At 42.8% G+C, this 19,899-nt stretch overlaps 1 protein-coding gene across 5 annotated transcripts in view; it reads left to right on the plus strand.

The window, feature by feature from the left end:
* Positions 1-17,045, plus strand: part of LOC112264559 (sodium-coupled neutral amino acid transporter 4-like) — a 35,724-nt gene extending 18,679 nt beyond the window's left edge. For all 5 annotated transcript variants that reach the window (XM_024441232.2, XM_024441234.2, XM_024441236.2 and 2 more), the window contains 8 exons: positions 33-91; positions 2,172-2,420; positions 2,685-2,764; positions 2,877-2,977; positions 5,665-5,789; positions 12,371-12,515; positions 12,777-12,874; positions 13,232-17,045. In XM_024441232.2, coding sequence (XP_024297000.1) covers positions 33-91; positions 2,172-2,420; positions 2,685-2,764; positions 2,877-2,977; positions 5,665-5,789; positions 12,371-12,515; positions 12,777-12,874; positions 13,232-13,336 — 962 coding nt within the window. In that variant the 3' untranslated portion in view covers positions 13,337-17,045. The remainder of the gene's footprint in view (positions 1-32; positions 92-2,171; positions 2,421-2,684; positions 2,765-2,876; positions 2,978-5,664; positions 5,790-12,370; positions 12,516-12,776; positions 12,875-13,231) is intronic.
* Positions 17,046-19,899: the final 2,854 nt, after the last annotated feature.

Consider the following 19,899-nt stretch of genomic DNA (forward strand, 5'->3'; position numbering starts at 1 on the left):
AGTTTCTCTCTAATTCTCTCTCTTGTCTCTAGGCTACCTTGGCTACACCAGTGGATTCTCCCTATCCTGTATGGTGTTTTTCCTGGGAGTGGTAAGTTTAACCTGTCTAGGTCACCACCAAGCCACAGAAAAACACAGCCATTTTTTTCCAGCCAAAGAGAGGAGTCACAAAAAGCAGAAATAGAGATCAAATTAATCACTAACCTTTGATGATCTTCATCAGATGACACTCAAAGGACTTCATGTTACACAATACATGTATGTTTTGTTTGGTAAAGTTCATATTTATATTAAACAATCTGAGTTTACATTGGCGCGTTACGTTCAGTAGTTCTAAAACATGCGGAGCCACATCAATTTACAGAAATACTCATAATAAACATTGATAAAGATACGACTATTATACATGGAACTTTAGATAAACTTCTCCTTAATGCAACCGCTGTGGCAGATTTTTTTTTACTTTACGGAGAAAGCACACCATGCAATAATCTGAGTACAGCTTTTAGACAACAAAGCAGCCAAAAAGATACCTGCCATATTGGGTAATCAACATTACTCAGAAATTGCATTTTAAATATTCACTTACCTTTGATAATCTTCATCAGAATGCACTCCCATGAGTCCCAGTTCTACCCTAAATGTTTGATTTGTTCGATAATGTCCATCAGTTATGTCCAAATATCTTCTTTTGTTAGGGCGTTTGGTAAACAAATCCAAAAGCGCATTCAGGTCGCGCCGAACGTCGGACGAAAAGTTCAAAAAGTTCCGTTACAGCCCGTAGAAACATGCCAACCTAAGTATGGAATCAATCTTTAGGATGTTTTTAACATAAAACTTCACCATCACCTTTCACATGAGCGTGCCAGACCGAGGCTGTGGCACTCTGCCAGACCACTCACTCAAAGAGCCCTTATGAGCCCCTCCTTTAGAGTAGAATCCTCAACAGGTTCTAAATACTGTTGACATCTAGTGGAAGCCTTGGGAAGTGAAACATAACTAATATCACCCTGTATCTTCAATGGGGGCTGAGTTGAAAAACTACAAACCTCACATTTCCCACTTCCTGGTTGGAGTTTTTCTCAGGTTTTTGCTTGCCATATGAGTTCTATTATTCTCACAGACATCATTCAAACAGTTTTAGAAACTTCAGAGTGTTTTCCATTCAAAGTTACTAATTATATGCATATTCTAGCTTTTACGGCTGAGTAGCAGGCAGCTTAATTTGGGCACGTTTTTCATCCAAGCTACCCAATACTGGCCCCTACCCCAAAGAAGTTAACCTGCCTCCGCTTGCTCCGGTAGTTTAGCATTTTTAGCCCCCTGAATGACTGAACAATGATGGATGATGGTGTTGATATTATATAAAGTACCATCAGATGTGAGATAAGACGGCTACATTTCACCTTCTGTCAATATGGCAACAACTCCTGCTTTTTATAAACTCTGACATTCTTTTTCTGTCCAGTCATGTTTCAATGCAGACAGAACATACTTGTTGCCAAAATAGTACATTTTGTCCTACATTGCTTTTGTATTCTTGCCACACAGCGTCTTGATCATGCCTACTTTCTCCTCCTTAAATGTCATCCTGACCTTTTGTAGGGTATTATGCCAATGCTGGCTTTGCTCTCACAGGCAATGTGGGCGATTTGCATGCCATGGTAGTTCTTAGTAACATTTAGAGTATGCCTGGTGTGGCTTTCAGCTGGTTAGTTACCGTACATGAGATTAGAGATGAGTTTATCAATAGCCTTCTTTTGATATCTTAAACTCCACTTTGGCCCACTTGCTCTCTAGTGGTGTATCATATTAAGCACTGATACAGTCTGTATCATCATTAATGAAATAGAACTGTGCTTGCGGTCACACTCCGCTTTACACAGGGTTTATACCATAGTAGCTATCAGAGAGACATCCTATGTAGTTAGTAACCCTGAAAGTACATAGTTTAGCGTTCAGCGTCTGTTTCTTTGAAGACAGAATGAAAGATTACAGGATGGAAGGAACTCATTGCTCTGCAATATAATGGATTACTGCCTATGTAATATAATGCATTTCTATGTTTGCTAATCATCCCCATCTCACTCCTCTGTCCCCATCTGACTCCTCTCCCCCCTATTTTCCCATCTGTCCCCATCTCACCCCTCTGTCCCCTCTATACCTCTCAGCTGATCTATAAGAAGTACAACCTCCCCTGCCCGATGCCCTTCATGTACCATACCAACCACAGTATGAATGGAACAGCCCTGGGGCCCCACGCCCTGCACAACGGCACCGTCCTCATGGACTTCTCCAGAGCTGACATGTCCCCCGCCTCCTACCTGGACGACCACCACACCTCAGGGGTCCGCTTCGAACCACACCCCGACGACGTGGAGGAGATGTGCACGCCCAAGTATTTTGTGTTCAACTCTCAGGTGAGGTGTGGAGCTACTGTATGTGGGTGGGGGGGTGGAGGTATGTGGGTGGGGTGTGAGTGTGTACGTGTGTGTGTGTATATGTGATGAGTCGGAATGCTTCATGTCATAATTCTGTGTTTTGGAAACAATATCCTCTGATAAACAGTCCCAGAAATGGGATTAATCAAGGTTTAGAGGATCCCAATTATTACGTACATAGCTGCTGTGAGTGTGTATCTGGGCCTGTGTTTCATTCCACGATCTCTTCTCCTGTCATTGCAGACTGCTTACACTGTTCCCATCCTGGCCTTCTCCTTTGTGTGCCACCCTGAAATTCTACCCATCTACAGTGAACTCAAAGAGTAAGTGCATCCAAGTGAATTACAAAAGACACGTTTGCATAGACGCTCATATAAATTGCTGCGGTACATTTTCTCCATATACAACTCACATCTCAACTTGCGTCTTCCCCAGTCGCTCCCGGAGAAAGATGCAGAATGTGTCCAACCTGTCTATTCTTGCCATGCTGGTCATGTACATGTTCTCAGCGCTGTTCGGCTACCTCACTTTCTATGGTAAGATACACACACACAATAAGATACATTTGCAGCAATTGAATTACTTTGTTTCTGCTTTTATTGCCGTTATATGTTCATTTTATGAGTGAAATGTTTGAAAAAGAGCCAGTAGTATGTATTTCAACACTAGAGCCAGTAGTATGTATTTCAACACTAGAGCCAGTAGTATGTATTTCAACACTAGAGCCAGTAGTATGTATTTCAACACTAGAGCCAGTAGTATGTATTTCAACACTACAGCCAGTAGTATGTATTTCAACACTACAGCCAGTAGTATGTATTTCAACACTAGAGCCAGTAGTATGTATTTCAACACTAGAGCCAGTAGTATGTATTTCAACACTACAGCCAGTAGTATGTATTTCAACACTACAGCCAGTAGTATGTATTTCAACACTAGAGCCAGTAGTATGTATTTCAACACTAGAGCCAGTAGTATGTATTTCAACACTAGAGCCAGTAGTATGTATTTCAACACTAGAGCAAGTAGTATGTATTTCAACACTAGAGCCAGTAGTATGTATTTCAACACTAGAGCCAGTAGTATGTATTTCAACAATAGAGCCAGTAGTATGTATTTCAACACTAGAGCCAGTAGTATATATTTCAACACTAGAGCCAGTAGTATATATTTCAACACTAGAGCCAGTAGTATGTATTTCAACACTAGAGCCAGTAGTATATATTTCAACACTAGAGCCAGTATTTCAACACTAGAGCCAGCAACACTACAGCCAGTAGTATATATTTCAACACTAGAGCCAGTAGTATGTATTTCAACACTACAGCCAGTAGTATATATTTCAACACTAGAGCCAGTAGTATGTATTTCAACACTAGAGCCAGTAGTATGTATTTCAACAATAGAGCCAGTAGTATGTATTTCAACAATAGAGCCAGTAGTATGTATTTCAACACTAGAGCCAGTAGTATATATTTCAACACTACAGCCAGTAGTATGTATTTCAACAATAGAGCCAGTAGTATGTATTTCAACACTAGAGCCAGTAGTATGTATTTCAACAATAGAGCCAGTAGTATATATTTCAACACTACAGCCAGTAGTATGTATTTCAACAATAGAGCCAGTAGTATGTATTTCAACAATAGAGCCAGTAGTATGTATTTCAACACTAGAGCCAGTAGTATGTATTTCAACAATAGAGCCAGTAGTATGTATTTCAACAATAGAGCCAGTAGTATGTATTTCAACACTACAGCCAGTAGTATGTATTTCAACACTACAGCCAGTAGTATGTATTTCAACACTACAGCCAGTAGTATGTATTTCAACACTACAGCCAGTAGTATGTATTTCAACACTAGAGCCAGTAGTATGTATTTCAACACTAGAGCCAGTAGTATGTATTTCAACACTAGAGCCAGTAGTATGTATTTCAACACTAGAGCCAGTAGTATGTATTTCAACACTAGAGCCAGTAGTATATATTTCAACACTAGAGCCAGTAGTATGTATTTCAACACTACAGCCAGTAGTATATATTTCAACACTAGAGCCAGTAGTATGTATTTCAACACTACAGCCAGTAGTATGTATTTCAACACTAGAGCCAGTAGTATGTATTTCAACACTAGAGCCAGTAGTATGTATTTCAACACTACAGCCAGTAGTATGTATTTCAACACTAGAGCCAGTAGTATGTATTTCAACACTAGAGCCAGTAGTATGTATTTCAACACTAGTAAGCTACCATAACCATCACCTATATTTAACCAGGTAGGCTAGTTGAGAACAGGTTCTCATTTGCAACTGCAACCTGGCCAAGATAAAGCAAAGCAATTCGACACATACAACAACACAGAGTTACACATGGAATAAACAAAACAGTCAATAATACAGTAGAACTAAAGAAAACAAAAAGTCTATATACAGTGAGTGCAAATGAGGTAAGATAAGGGAGTTAAGGCAATACATGGGCCATGGTGGCGAAGTAATTACATTATAGCAATTAAACACTGGAATGGTAGATGTGCAGAAGATGAATGTGCAAGTAGAGATACTGGGGTGCAAAGGAGCAAGATAAATAAATAAATACTGTATGGGGATGAGGTAGGTAGATAGATGGGCTGTTTACAGATGGGCTATGTACAGGTGCAGTGATCTGTGAGCTGCTCTGACAGCTGGTGCTTAAAGCTAGTGAGGGAGATATGAGTCTCCAGCTTCAGAGATTTTTGCAGTTCGTTCCAGTCATTGGCAGCAGAGAACTGGAAGGAAAGACGACCAAAGGAGGAATTGGTTTTGGGGGTGACCGGTGAGATATACCTGCTGGAGCGCGTGCTACGAGTGGGTGATGCTATGGTGACCAGTGAGCTGAGATGAGGCGGGGCTTTACCTAGCAGAGACTTGTAGATAACCTGTAGCCAGTGGGTTTGGCGACGAGAATGAAGCGAGGGCCAACCAACGAGAGCGTACAGGTCGCAATGGTGGTTAGTGTATGGGGCTTTGGTGACAAAACGGATGGCACTGTGATAGACTGTATCCAGTTTGTTGAGTAGAGTGTTGGAGGCTATTTTATAGATGACATCACCGAAGTCGAGGATCGGTAGGATGGTCAGTTTTACGAGGGTATGTTTACCATATCTCTCTCTCACACCCAGTTCCGGCCTTTTGTATTGGTATGTCTCTTAATAAAGCTTGTATTCTTTCTTTCTCCCAAACACAGGAAACGTGGAGGCGGAGTTGCTCCACACCTTCACCAAGGTGTATAAGTTTGACACCATGCTCCTGCTGGTCCGTCTGGCTGTCCTGACCGCTGTCACCCTGACTGTCCCCATTGTCCTGTTCCCTGTAAGTACAATGAGGCATCTGCTCAAACGCACGCAGACACACACACACACACACACAAGCAGAGACTCGCACACACATGCATGCACACAGACACACATACATAAAACATATGCACACATTCTCACACATACAATCTATGCAGACACATTCACACGCTGCTCAACACCTAGGTCATTTTATCCAAATGAGATAAAAATTCATTAATTATTTTAATACCAACAAGAGGGTCTCTTTCTGTATTGGCTGAGTGAGTGGGTGTGTTGACACGGCTGGTTTTCTTGCTGAACTTGGTGAAGCACAAACTGTTCTGCTGTGACGTTAGCAGACTCATTATTGGACTTTCAGCAATCCCGTCAATCCAACTCCCCAGGTCCCAAAGGAGAACCAGCCCAGGTTTTCAAAGCTCTGTTTGTCTGTCTTAAGCTTCCTTACAAGAGCACTCTGTCCCTCCTCCAATCATAGTCTCGATCATACTTTAGACGTACAAGCATAAACACAAATTAATACACACACTCATACACAGCTTTGAAACAATTACACCCCTACACTGCTCCCCACATGATGCCAGACATATTCAGTCCCTTCCTACTGGGAGACACATAGATGGACACACATCAATAGGCTCAGCATGTGAAAGCACGGAAATGTATTCACTCACTACTGTAAGTCTCTCTGGATAACAGTGTCTGATAAATGACTAAAATGTCAATGTGAAAAAGCAGTGGTACAATAGACGTCTTGTTCGTCACAAGCTCTTTAGCCTGGCTGCCAAGGAATACAGTGTAATGTTCACAACTCCCCTGCCTCTCATTTCCCCCTCTCCTCTCAGCAGCACATTGTCACCAGATGCTGTCCTTGCAAATAAATGCAGTTCAGTCACTTGCTACTGTCCTTATTTTGTTCAAGTCTAAGCTGCAGTTTAGCCTTGGTTTCGACAGTTTAGCCTTGGTTTGTACAGTTTAGCCTTGGGTTTGTAGTGTCAGTTCAGGTCTGATACTGTGTTTCTGATCCACTGGTTATTATGTAATCTCCTGTTCATGCTGCCTGCCTCTCTGCCTGTGTGGTGTGTGAGTCACTGAATGAGTGTTGGCCTTGCATGGCGTACCTGACCCCCCTATATGGCCGTGGGCTATATTTGTCTTGGCCCTAGCCTGGCACAGGAGCCCATAAAGGGCTGAGGGTCTCAGAGGTGTCATGGACCTACCTCCTTTGTTCCCTACAATGAACCATGCATTAGCACTTAGCAGTGCCCATTAGAATTGATCCTCTCAAAGGACTTAGTTGACCCAAGGAACATTAATGAAGATGGTAATATTAGATTTATGGAATGTTTTTTTCTCCAGTGATCAAAGTGCCATACAGGGCAACTGCACCACATTTCCACTGTTTACCTACAGTCACTGTAGCTTGCAGGAGTTGGGAGATGGGTTCATGTGATGGGAGAGACAATTTTAGGCTGGAAGGGTTAATGGACTATGTGGTGGTGTTACACTGAGCCACCAGCAGAGGGCAGGGGAGAACTGTCAGCCCCATGGCTCTAGTCAGCCCTGCTTGGAAAGAGAGGTGGGGGGAGTATCCGTTTTGTCTGTAGGCTATACTGATACTCCCACATTCTTACACGCCCACAGAAACACTATCTCTCTCTCACACACACACACACACACACACACACACACACACACACAGACAGAGAGAAACACACACACTCACCAGCTCTCTCGCTGTGGGAGTGAACGCTTCTTTGGTCATGGGAATGTGCGAGTGAATCTCACAGTCCCAGTGGAAGTTTACAGGAGATAAGCCCTGAGCAGACAGTGGAAAAACCCTCACTGTGACCTCCACCTTAGAGAGAGGGAGGGAAAGAGAAAGATTGAGGGAGGGAGAGACAATGCACTCACTGACTACTGCAGCTGACACCAAAATGCAGTGTCAGAAGGGAGGCTATAGGAACACGCCTGGTGCCCAAATTAATTAAGTTTCTTGCGCACCAAGAGTCGAGTAGTGGCTAACGGATTGGGTTCAGTCAGTCCCGATGAGCCCTTCCCAGCTACCTAGTTTATGCTTATGGCTAGAAACTTCAGCGAGAATTTGAAACTTGTTGAAATCATTTTGTTTTTATCTGAGTATATATCTTTTTTTATGTAACGTTAGATGTTAATGCCATAGTTGTACATTTTTGGTCAAATCTACAATAAATGTGCTTCAGCTGTCACCATGGTCTGTTATTGGCTACACTATCTAGCTACCCTTTCCTTACTGTGGCAAGTGCAGCGCAAACTCTCCCCATTGAGCAGTAGATTGTATCCAGATGGTTACTACAAACATTACAAGTTATTTCTTGTCTAGGCTTCTATCCTACTCGGAATAAAATCAATTTGGATGGAACAATTTGGAGATGGTGACCAATAAGACAAGTTATTTCTCTCATCAACATAATCATCACGTTCTTTAACAGGTTTTAACTAGCGCCATGCTGTTGCCAGGTAGCCAGCATTACCTATCTGTGAGGGGCTTATCGGGACGACTGACTGAACTAAACCCCTTCGTCTCGACATGACTCTCAGCTGCGCCACATACACTTCATGACCAAAAGTCACCGAACATCTCATTCCAAAATCATGGGCATTAATAATATATTGGTCCCCCCTTCGCTGCTCTAACAGCCTCCACTCTTCTCCACTAGATGTTGGAACATTGCTGCGGGGACTTGCTTCTATTCAGCCACGAGAGCATTCGTGATGTTGGGTGACAGGCCTGGCTCGCGGTCAGCATTCCAATTCATCCCAAAGGTGTTTGATGAGGTTGAGGTCAGGGCTGTGTGCAGGCCAGTCAAGTTCTTCTACACCGATCTCAACAAACCATTTCTGTATGAACTTCGCTTTGTGCACGGGGGTATTGTCATGCTGAAACAGGAAAGGGCCTTCCCCAAACTGCTAGCACAAAGTTGGAAGCACAGAATCGTCTAGAATGTCATTGTATGCTGTAGCGTTAAGATTTCCCAGATTCGTCCGTTGGACTGACAGATGATGAAGCCTGGTTCATCACAGAGAACGCTTTCCACTGCTCCAAAGTCCAATGGCAGTGAGCTTTACACCACTCCAGCCGACGCTTGACATTGTGCATGGTGATCTTAGGCTTGTCATGGCTGCTCAGCCATGGAAACCAATTTCATGAAGCTCCCAACAAACAGTTATTGTGCTGAAGTTGCTTCCTGAGGCAGTTTGGAACTTGGTAGTGAGTGTTGCAACCGAGGAAAGATTTTTTTAATGCGCTACATGCTTCAGCACTCTGTGGTCCCATTTTGTGAGCTTGTGTGGCCTACCACTTCTCGGCTGAGCTGTTGTTGCTCCTAGACGTTTCCACTTCACAATAACAGCACTTACAATTGACTGGGGCAGCTCTAGCAGGGCAGACATTTGACGAACTGACTTGTTGGAAAGGTGGCATCCTTCGGTGCCATGTTGAAAGTCACTGAGCTCTTCAGTACGGGCCATTCTACTGCCAATGTTTGTCTATGGAGATTGCATAGCAGTGTGCTCGATTTTATACACCTATCAGCAACAGATGTGGCTGAATTAGTTGAATCCACTCATTTGAAGGGGTGTCCACATACTTTTGGTCATGTAGTGTACATCATCCATTAGGGAAAGGGGGATACCTAGTCCGTTGTACAACTGAATGCATTCAACTAAAATGTGTCTAACGCATTTAACCCAACTCCTCTGAATCAGAGGGCACCAGGCGTGTCTGTGCAGCCTCTCCCATAGCCGAAAGACTCCTTGAGCAGGCCGTGGTCAAGCACAGGAACTAAGGGAGGAGATGTGAACATAAAGCAAGTACAGCATGTGGAATACATGTTTGGACGCAATCATGTCGATGTGTCTGCTGCCGTGTTCTCTGTAGCCATTGGCTACTGGTCTGTTACACCTGAAAAACTGTGGGGCATATGCATGGCATCTTTTCCAAACACATTAGTCCAGGCCTAGATAACCCATCATCAAACCATTGATTTCCCCCCTTGACTGCTGCTCAGGCTTCAACAAAGCATCACGCGCACCTCAGCATTTTCAGCGCAGTGAGTTCAGTTCACCGCACAAGCTTGAGGATATAGTTGTGGAGACATAGGAGAGGTGAGATGAAAGTAACCAGTCATGCTGGCATCACGTTGCCAGGTGTCCAGCCCTCTGAATCACGAGACGTGACATGTGAGATCTCCCCTTGAGAGTCCTTTGCTCTTCATTTGGCAGAGAAGCCTTCAGCACCCAGATTAACGTTTGCTTAGTCTCTGAAGCACTATGTCCTTTATTACAAGCAGGAGGGCTGGGCTTGTGTAGGAGGGGCGAGGTGAAAGGGTGGGCTCAAACAGTAAAGAACTTAAAGGCAACAGTAAAGATACTTGGTCACGAACCAGCAGGTTTTAATGAAACAGTGTTTAGATGTGGTAGGCAGACTTGTCCAGTTCCCATGCTCTCTTTGTTTCATGGCTCCTCAATAACAGGAACACACATATTTAAATTACCTCAAGTCAACTGTTCATTTTGATGTTTAAGAAGTCACTTAAAGTGTTAAGTGTAACGATTCCTGTTTTCATGAGTCATTTTATTTTAATTGACCCACAATATTGTTTTTGAATGTTGGTGTGCGATGTTATATTGTGATATTCTATGGCCTCATCTCAAGGTGGTTGACCTTTTCTTGATCGTATTTTCTAAATAAAGCAGTGGAACCACCTTCTATCTATTAACCTTGGTATTTTCTGCTGCTTATGGCTCTGTAATAAGAAGTGATTCTGTTTGTGTTTGGTTACATTGGCTTAGTAGTGATGTTATTCTTGTGATGGGGTTGTTAGGTTGCTGCTGAGTTTTCCCCTAGAGGGCAGGTCAGAGAAGGCAAATCCTGTGGTGCACAAGCACAATGCCCAGTTGGCTGTGACCAATAGTAGCCTGCCATGCATGCTGTCTTTTCACAGTGACTTCATGGAAAAACAGCTTATAGTTAGTGAGTTAATTATATATCTGCCCTTGTTATTGCTGTAATACACTATTTTCAGGATCATTTGACTGGCTTTATAAAGTGAACCCTGTCACCTGTGTTTGATAGTGGTTGAATAGGCTTGTTGGATGTGGTGGGAAAGGGTTTAAAATGGGTTTTTATTTCTGATGGTCAGTCAATTGAGGATTTAAAACATCTCAAGTTAAAACCTGTATCTTATTCCTGACTTTATGGTGTGATTGTTTCTCTTAATCTTGGATTTACCTTTTTGCTCTTCCCTTTTTAATGTCTTCCACCCTATGAAAAAAGCAGGGGCAAACAAAGGCGTAGTAATACTATGCCATATATCTAGCTGTAGCTGAAAAGGTTGCAGAATCTTTCTTGGTTTGAGCCCAGGAGGCTCGCTGGTTTTGGGCCATTTTGCTAGCTTTTGGCTGGCCTGGTAGACCCAGGTACCTTAGCAGCGGTGGCGCTTTGCCACATATCACACCCCAGTGGGAGCTGTCATAGCGGGTGGAGGGAGGGAGATGCAGGCAAATATTGCATGGTGCACTCCAAAGGCCCTGCGCAGGATCGTTGTTGGGCGCTGAATAGTTCAGAGCCTTGGAGGCCGGTGGGTAGAAATGTCACGCCCAGGCGCCAGGTTTTCACCGGCCCAATTATGCCATGAGTGCTGGGAGAGGGGATTGTTTATTATCAATGTGGGGAGGAGGTAATTTTACCTTGCAGAGTTACTGCCACGCCTTAAAATAATTTTGGTGTAAATCTCTGCCACTCCTTCATACATTCTTTCAGCAAGGTGTCAGTGTTGGCCATTTTGGTTCTTGATCCACAACTCAAGAGAGTAGCGCGCCATCAACCCTCCCCAAACAAGTATTTAGACTGAAACATGAACCAGCCGAGTGTCTCGTCTTTCTGCTGTCTAAATGTCTACGTAGGAAAGGTATCATTAGTGAAAAAAAGCAAATGAGAGGATTTCAATAAAGGGGAAAAAAGGGAAACTGTTAATTGACAAGCGTTGCCTGGGGGCAGAACACTCCTATCCTGCTGCATCCAGTCCCTCCTTCTCTGGCCCTCGGCTGATGCAATCCCAGGGTGCCGTTGCAGGAGGCTCTCCCAGAGTTAATCCTCTGCCTTTTGAATGGCGCTTTAAGCCCCGCCTCCTCAACCTCAACCGGCTGGCCCATAGCAGTTGCTTTTCACCTGATACCCGTGACCTCTCACCCAGTGAAGTCTTTAACTCAATGCCTTGAGCTGTGCAGCTCTCAGCCTCTTAGCTGGTGGCCTCCTTCCCTGCCTCTCTGCCTGGCTGCCTACTTAGACTCTCACATGCTGCAGTTGACACACTTCAGTCAGCAGCCAACTGTGGGAATTGGCCTGTGGGCTTAGACTAGTTTGCAGACATGACTGATGATATAGTTACCTACTCGCCCTTGAATTTGTGTGTGTGTATGTGTAAGAGAAATAAAGAGAAAGTGCTGTATTAATCAATACATTAAAAAAACACTTTACAAGTGGTATCCTAAGGGTCAACTGATCGTCAGTATGTAGGGGTTGATCAGATATTATAAAGGAGGTTTGTGTTCCAGATCCGTTCCTCCATCAATACGATGCTGTTCAGCCAACGGGAGTTCAGCTGGGTGCGTCACATGCTCATCGCCGCCTTCATCCTCCTGTTCAACAACCTGCTGGTCATCTTCGTCCCCACCATCAGAGACATTTTCGGCTTCATCGGTGAGTCCTCCTCAACCACAGCAGTGGTCCCCAAACCCATTCCTGGAGAGCTACGGGGTGTGCAGGCTTTTGTTCCCACCAAGCACTAACACTGATTGATGTCTTGATGTGGAGGTATTTCATTGAGTGAGGTGTGTTAGTGCTGGGCTGGCTCAAATGCCTGCACACCCTGAGGCTAGTGCTGTCTAAGTGAGGACATTTGTTTAGACAGAAAAAGCTAGATGACTGATGGTGGTCTTCTTCCTGTTTCCCCTCTGACAGGCTCCTCTGCAGCCACCATGCTCATCTTCATCCTCCCTGCTGCCTTCTATCTACGCCTGGTCAAGTCTGTGCCGATGCGCTCCGTGCAGAAGATCTCGGTAGGTGTGCGGGAAACGATGGTGCACGGACACACACACACAAACACTCAACACAAAATCACATACGGTGACTCAGACACAGAACAGCCACTCTGACGCACGCAACATATGACACACACGAAATTAGCACCCATCAACATGCCCATACAGACACACCATAGCTGTTATTAGAACAGACCCCCCACAGCACTTAGACAACACCCTGATTTACAGAGTTACAGCAGTCCCCCAAAACAAGGTTTCCCAGGGGCCCACTGAGATTCCTGGCAAAAAAATATTGCACTGAATGTACAGATATGAACACTTCACACAACCTCCTCTCACAGTGTCGTTATTTTTTTTCCTGATGTCTTTTAGGCGGCCATTTTCCTGGTGGTGGGTATCATCTTCATGTTCAGCAGCCTGTCGCTCATCGTGATGGACTGGATCCACAACCCTCCCGGCTCCGGCAGTGGTCACTAAGACGACCCCCCTTACCTCCACCTCCACCCCCTCTCACCTCAAACCCCCTCCCCTGACTGTGCCTTGGGGGTAAGGTCACCGGGCCGGGGGGTGCCCCCACACATCACCTACAGACTGAGTACGTCAGCGTACTGTAAAGGGGCGGATCGCTTTTCTCAACCCCCACCCCTTTCCACAAAGTATTACTGGAGGGGACTACGTTCTACGACTGAAAAATTTAAGTTCGTTATTATTTTTCTTTCTTGTTGTTGTTGGATAGTTTAGCTCTGTAGAATCCTCCACAACAGGAGCTCGCCGAAAGGACACGAAGTAATCAAGGAGGACGGTCAGAAACGGGAGAAAAGACATCAGACGCTGCGGCTGTCGCTGCCGTAGTTGTCTAGATAGCCCATCATCTCTACTCTGTGATATTCCCTGAGAAGAGGAAAAAATACGAGCAGGGACCTCAACCATTAAATGGTCTAGAGAACCCAAAGAGAACGAGAACTGATCTGAGAGCTGCCACTATTGGAGCTGGTTGTTATTGCAGGTGTGGCTTCAGCGCCATGGGCTCTGCACACTTGAACATTAGAGAGAGAGGTGGGATAAGGGTTCAAAAACAAAGAGCACTTTTAGCATGTGTTTCAAGTTTTAATGTATTTTTAACACATCAAGAAACACACACACATACAGTACGCCATCTACACTAATTGGAGCTATTTTGCTTACTGTCAAAATGTATTTTTGTACACCTAGGGAAAAGAAAAGTCGATGTAACCGTACATAGGACAGCTGTAGTATCTTTTTCCGAGCTAGAGCCTGGAAAAAGTTGTTCAGAGTGATATTTGTAAACTAGGTTTTGTAAAGTAGTTTCTATTTTATTTTATACTCTCACAATCAATCACATCACCAAAGTTTGTGCACACACATATTTCTCAGTGGCTAGTGTGTTGCTCTCAAAACATCCCTTGACAGCAATCATCAGATCAGACGTTAGCAATCGTACACATTGACAGACACATACACCAAGTTCAAATTTTCAGCCATGTCCATTCTCCCAATCAACACTTAACGTGATGATCAACACACACTGTCAGCCATTTTGAAACCGCCCAGTAGACTGAGCTTCAAACAAGAGACTCCATTCATTCAGTGTTATTGTCGCAGAGATTTGAATGTTGCCGAGTTTTGAATGTACCGGTACTTGGCCAAACGTCTAGTGATCTACTGAATGACAGTTTACGTGTTTCTTTCTTTGCCTTCTTGTTCACTCTTGTCCAATGTGTCACACTACAGAGCCCTTGGGTCAATTGCAGCGAACAATACCAGGAGATGAGCTCATGTTGATGGCTTGAGATAATTTTCAATTTGTAACTCCATCTCTTACTAAACTTCATGTGAAGTGAACTGTGCTATGAAATACAACTAGTGAACGCTAGTTTCAGTGAAGAGGAACAAAATCAGAACTCTATGAGAGTTAAAGAAGGTCTACTGGCAGTATACCATACAGGTTATTTGTGTTGGCACAGCGATCTTATAACCCATGAGAATGTTTTTCTTCTATCCCAGTGTGTAAAACGATATCTTGTAACAAAATTCAATTGTGGGAAAAAATATTGTGGGTAAAATAAGCAATGGATTGAACCTCCAGACTGTGCTGTTTCTGAGATACAAGATAAGTTATTTTATCTGTGTTTGCAGTTCACACCTTAAAGGGGAAATCTGCAGTTGCTACATTTTTGGACTTATAAATTAATGATTTGTACCGATTGATTCTTGAAAAATATCAATTGTGAATGCCTCAAGAGCTTAGTTTAACCGTCGTACCCCATCAGAACCCAAAATATATGATTGGTTTACTCCAATGTTTGTAAACAACATAAATGTAAACAATATATAGCCTCAAAACATGGTTAAAACCGTAATTTTGATATCATGGATGGTCAGTCCTTGCATCCGTATATCTCAAACTTTTTCTGGAACAGACGGTGACAACACTTTGTTATTGCTTCAACTGCTGATTGCCCCTTTAAATTCAATATGGGTCATAATGTCAAATTTGGAAAAGATTAGAGAAATGAAATGCATCCACTGTTACTTAGCAGGCTTGTCATTTGGTGATGTTTTTTTACCAGCGATTTGTTTATGCCAGATTGCTGCTTATAGTGGAGTTAACATAAACAGTATGTGTTTATTACTGTAATTGTGACTTGTGTTACTGTAATTTACATAATTTCAACGGACCATAATTTCTTAAAATGCCCTAATTAATTAATTAACACCACGATAAATGAATTTCAAAATATTGTGCCGTGCTGAAAAAACATTTGTCAGTAGGTGGCTACATTAGCAGTTTGCATTCGAAGCACAGAGTACCTGTTTTCTTAGGTGTTAAAGCAGATACGTGTTCCGAATGGATCCAGCCAGAATGGACAACATTTACAGATCCTTTATGGATCTACATATGCATGAGACAAATTGATATTTCAAATGAAATGGTATAGTGTGTGCATGTTTTGGATTACAAACATGGTCTTTTCTGACAACTTGTATATGCTTTGTAAATAATCTTATTATATGGTACTCACTGAATTATGTGCGTAGGGGGTTGTAAGGGATTTTACCAGAAGTCTTCTACAATGTTATTTTAGTATTCAATGTTTTTGATTTTGCTCTATGATGATATTTCTTCTTTTTTTATGGAAGCTTGTACATTTGTAGAAAATCTCTACCCCTTGTCATTTCTTTATAGTTACATATCTGGAGGACCTAGACCTTGAATTAATGAATGGTTTTGTCGGTAATGTTGTCTGATTCCTCAGTCCTACAGGGGCTGCAGGGTCCAAGTAGAATGTCAGTGTTGATGTCTTGCGAGACTTGGGTAGATATTGCCTATGTTGAGCTGAAGTATTTGATTCATGCCATGCGGGTGGGTGCGCTGTCAAGAGATCAATGACGTTCAGATCACATGCTTTTAGTAAGAACCACCCTACAGTCACATTTGAGATGCGGTCTGCATCGATAGGGGCTGCTGGGTCTTTGCTGAAATTACTCCTCAGCCTCAGTTACTGTATATGAAGATACATTTCATGAAGTGTATTGACAAAAACCTTACTATTGAGTGAGAATGCAGAAACCAACCTTTGCCTTAATAATTGCAAACTTCAGTTCATCTAGGGAGCAAACCTTAGGGTCAGGTACAGCACCAGATGTAAGACCTTGGTCAAAGTGATTTTTGTCATTCGTTTTTTAACATTCAAAAGGGGCATGTTTTTTTCCACCAATGAAGGACTAGAGCGGAGAGCACAAATGTTGGTCTCAGACACTCAAGAAGGAGGTCGGGGAGGGGCTCTTTCAGCGCTATGCCCTCAATATCACTCAGGTACAACTTTAGACTGTCGTAGCATAACATGCTGTAGTCATGACAGTTGACTTTAATATACGTTAAATGACCAAACACTGGCATGCAAACTACATGTCATGCGTTGGACAACATAAAGTAGGATTCATGCCGGAGGGTTTAAGTAATGTGTTACCCCAAAACCATCTGCCTTATCTGTAACCTGGCCCGAAAGAAGCACTGGGTCAGCATCAGTGTCCTGCCGTTCAGTGTCTGCTTCCTGTGGATCAACTAACATTCAATTGTATATTTGCCTGAACAAAGGGGATTTTTGTATCAGTGAAGCTGTTTCAATATCATGTAACATGAACAATAAAAATGTGAAATAAACTTGGCTGCATCTCTCTGCTGTTGAAATGAGGGAAGAACAAGGACTTGTGCCTAGAGTCCACCAGATCAGAGGCAGTAGGGATGACCAGGGATGTTCTCTTGATAAATGTGCGAATAGGACCATTTTCTGTCCTGCTAAGCATTCAAAATATAACGAGTTCTTTTGGATTTCAGGGAAAATGTATGGGGTAAAAAGTACTTCATTTTCCTTAGGAATGTATAAATAGTAAAGTACAGATACCCCAAAAAACGACTTTAGTGCTTCAAAAGTATTTTTTTTAACCTGAAGTACTTTACACCACTGAATAAGGGACCTCAGGTGTTTGGTATATTGCCAATATCCCACAGCTAAGGGCTGTATCCAGGCACTCCGTGTTGCGTCATGCTTAAGAACAGCCCTTAGCCGTGGTATATTGGCCATATACCACATCCCCTCGGGCCTTATTGCTTAAGTAGTACCCGGAATAAACTAACAGTGCAAAATTCTCTTTTGCACTGATTATTATAGCTACTGAAAACACAACTTTTTTAGTAATGTGTCTTATAAATGCCTTGACCAGTTTTAGTATAATCATTTGAGTACCAAAACTCTTTGTAAGTATGTGAAATATTGTTATTTTTTCAACATTGACAACAAGGTCTAATTAATTTACATTTTATTGAACCTCAACTTATAACATTTTCATTTCATTCCTTCTCTTCTACAGCTGTAGTGTTGATGCTATTTCATCATTATCTCTCAAGCTCCGTGACAAATATGCAATATGTCTAATGGACGTGCGCACTTGTTTGGGGTTATATCTACTCACCAAATCCCCTCTCGCCCTGCCCACGGCTGGTGTTACGTAACGTGGCGACGACGCCTGTGACCGACTTGATTTGGGAGCAATTTTGCTGGCATAATGACATAGTGCAGACTGGCCTGTCCAGAAATATACCTCTATCCTGTCTATTTAACATCCAGCCCTGACATCTAGCACCCACTTGTCATGTTCCAGGACTGGTCACAGGCTGGTGGGAGCTAGGAGGTGTTGTCCTCTACCCTCCACCTTACCAAAAACATCTAAGATCATGAATCAGCCTTCAAATGATGAGGAGCAGGTTGTGAGTTTCATTTGAATTAAGACACTATTCTGGCTGTACAGTAGCTCAAGTGCATTCAGTTCATGGTTAATTATGAATGCTATAAATGTTATTTTATTTACGCTATGAAATTTGGGGAAATACCATAAGTAAATTCCAAGAAATTGGGCTATGAAGCAATACCACTAAATGTTGTAGTAAAATATAACTGTAAAAAATAGAATACTACTTTCTTGTATTATTACATTTGTTGGGTGTGTGTGTCTGTGTGTCTGTGTGTCTGAGTGTGAGCACCAGCTCATAGCCTCACTCCGGATGCAGGTCACACTCCTCTGCATGGTTCCCTGTGGATCTGGTTACATAACGCCTCTGGATCATCCCCTGCCTCTACCACCCCCCTCTCTCTTTCTCCCTCTATCTCTTTATCCTCACCCTGTCCCACCAAGGACACATACTCACCTGATTTCCAGTGATGCACTGACCCTCCTTCTGTGTCCTTCTATGACACTGTGATACAGTAATTCATCCAATGAGACATCTCAGAGATTTCCTTTCAACACAGAAAGGTCTAGGCCAATGCCATTTCTGTTGACATACGGCTCTGGTCTAGAGAATTCCATATACAGTAAATATGCTGTACCACAATAATGTGTTTGTTGAAGAGGTGAGTACAGAATCCTCCGTAGTAAGGCTTGTGTAGCACTGTCATAGCAGTGACATAATATGCATTATATGCAGTCATGAACTCTTATGACAGATGACTTAAAGTGATTCTCCAGAACTTTTGTGTAATTTCAGCCAGTAGTTTTTAAAGGGGTGCTCACGAGCCAAAACGGGTCTCCGTTTTTTGTGTACTACGTCATCCAGTTATGTATAATATGTTACGTCCTGCAAATTCACATGATATGTTACATTTGTACAATATGTTGTGAAATTGTTGTGCTTAAAATGCCTGACTGCATCTTTAACACTATGGCAGATGTCAGCTAATTGACCATCTGTAAGTTTAGCCAACTAGCTTAGCAAAATAACGGTTTGTGTCACAACTGAGTCAAGTTAGTTGCCATGAGCTGACATCAGCTGTCATGACTTCTTAGGGCATCTTATGCCATTGTTTTTTTATTTATTGCATTTTTTTAAATGTAACCTTCATTTAACTAGGCAAGTCAGTTAAGAACAAATTATTATTTACTATGACGGCCTACAAAAGGCAGGCATTACAAAGAGGTGATGAGGTGAAGTGTTACCGTTGAGGATAAATGCCTCTATGCCTGCTGATTCCATTTCCCATTAACCAACAGCACATACATCAATATCTCCTGGCAAAGAATCGATAGGAATTGATTGTAGCCGGCAAACTGACATATTCCCCGGAAACGGAGCCATGGTGTGTTGGAATTCAAATGCTGTATACATCTAAGACACATGCTGATGCAGATGCTATTTGAGGTTGTGTACATGTGAGTCACATATAGTGAGCTCCAAAAGTATTGGGACAGTGACACATTTTTTGTGGTTTTGGCTCTGTACTCCAGCACTTTGGATTTGAAATGATACAATGATGATTGTGGACTACAGGAAAAGGAGGACCGCGCACGCCCCCATTCTCATCAATGGGGCTGTAGTGGAGCAGGTTGAGAGCTTCAAGTTCCTTGGTGTCCACATCACCAACAAACTAACATGGTCCAAACACACCAAAACAGTCATGAAGAGGGCACAACAAAAACCTATTCCCCCTCAGGAGACTGAAAAGATTTGGCATGGGTCCTCA

Source organism: Oncorhynchus tshawytscha, linkage group LG15 (genome assembly GCF_018296145.1).
Source record: "Oncorhynchus tshawytscha isolate Ot180627B linkage group LG15, Otsh_v2.0, whole genome shotgun sequence".
Classification (NCBI taxonomy): domain Eukaryota; kingdom Metazoa; phylum Chordata; class Actinopteri; order Salmoniformes; family Salmonidae; genus Oncorhynchus; species Oncorhynchus tshawytscha.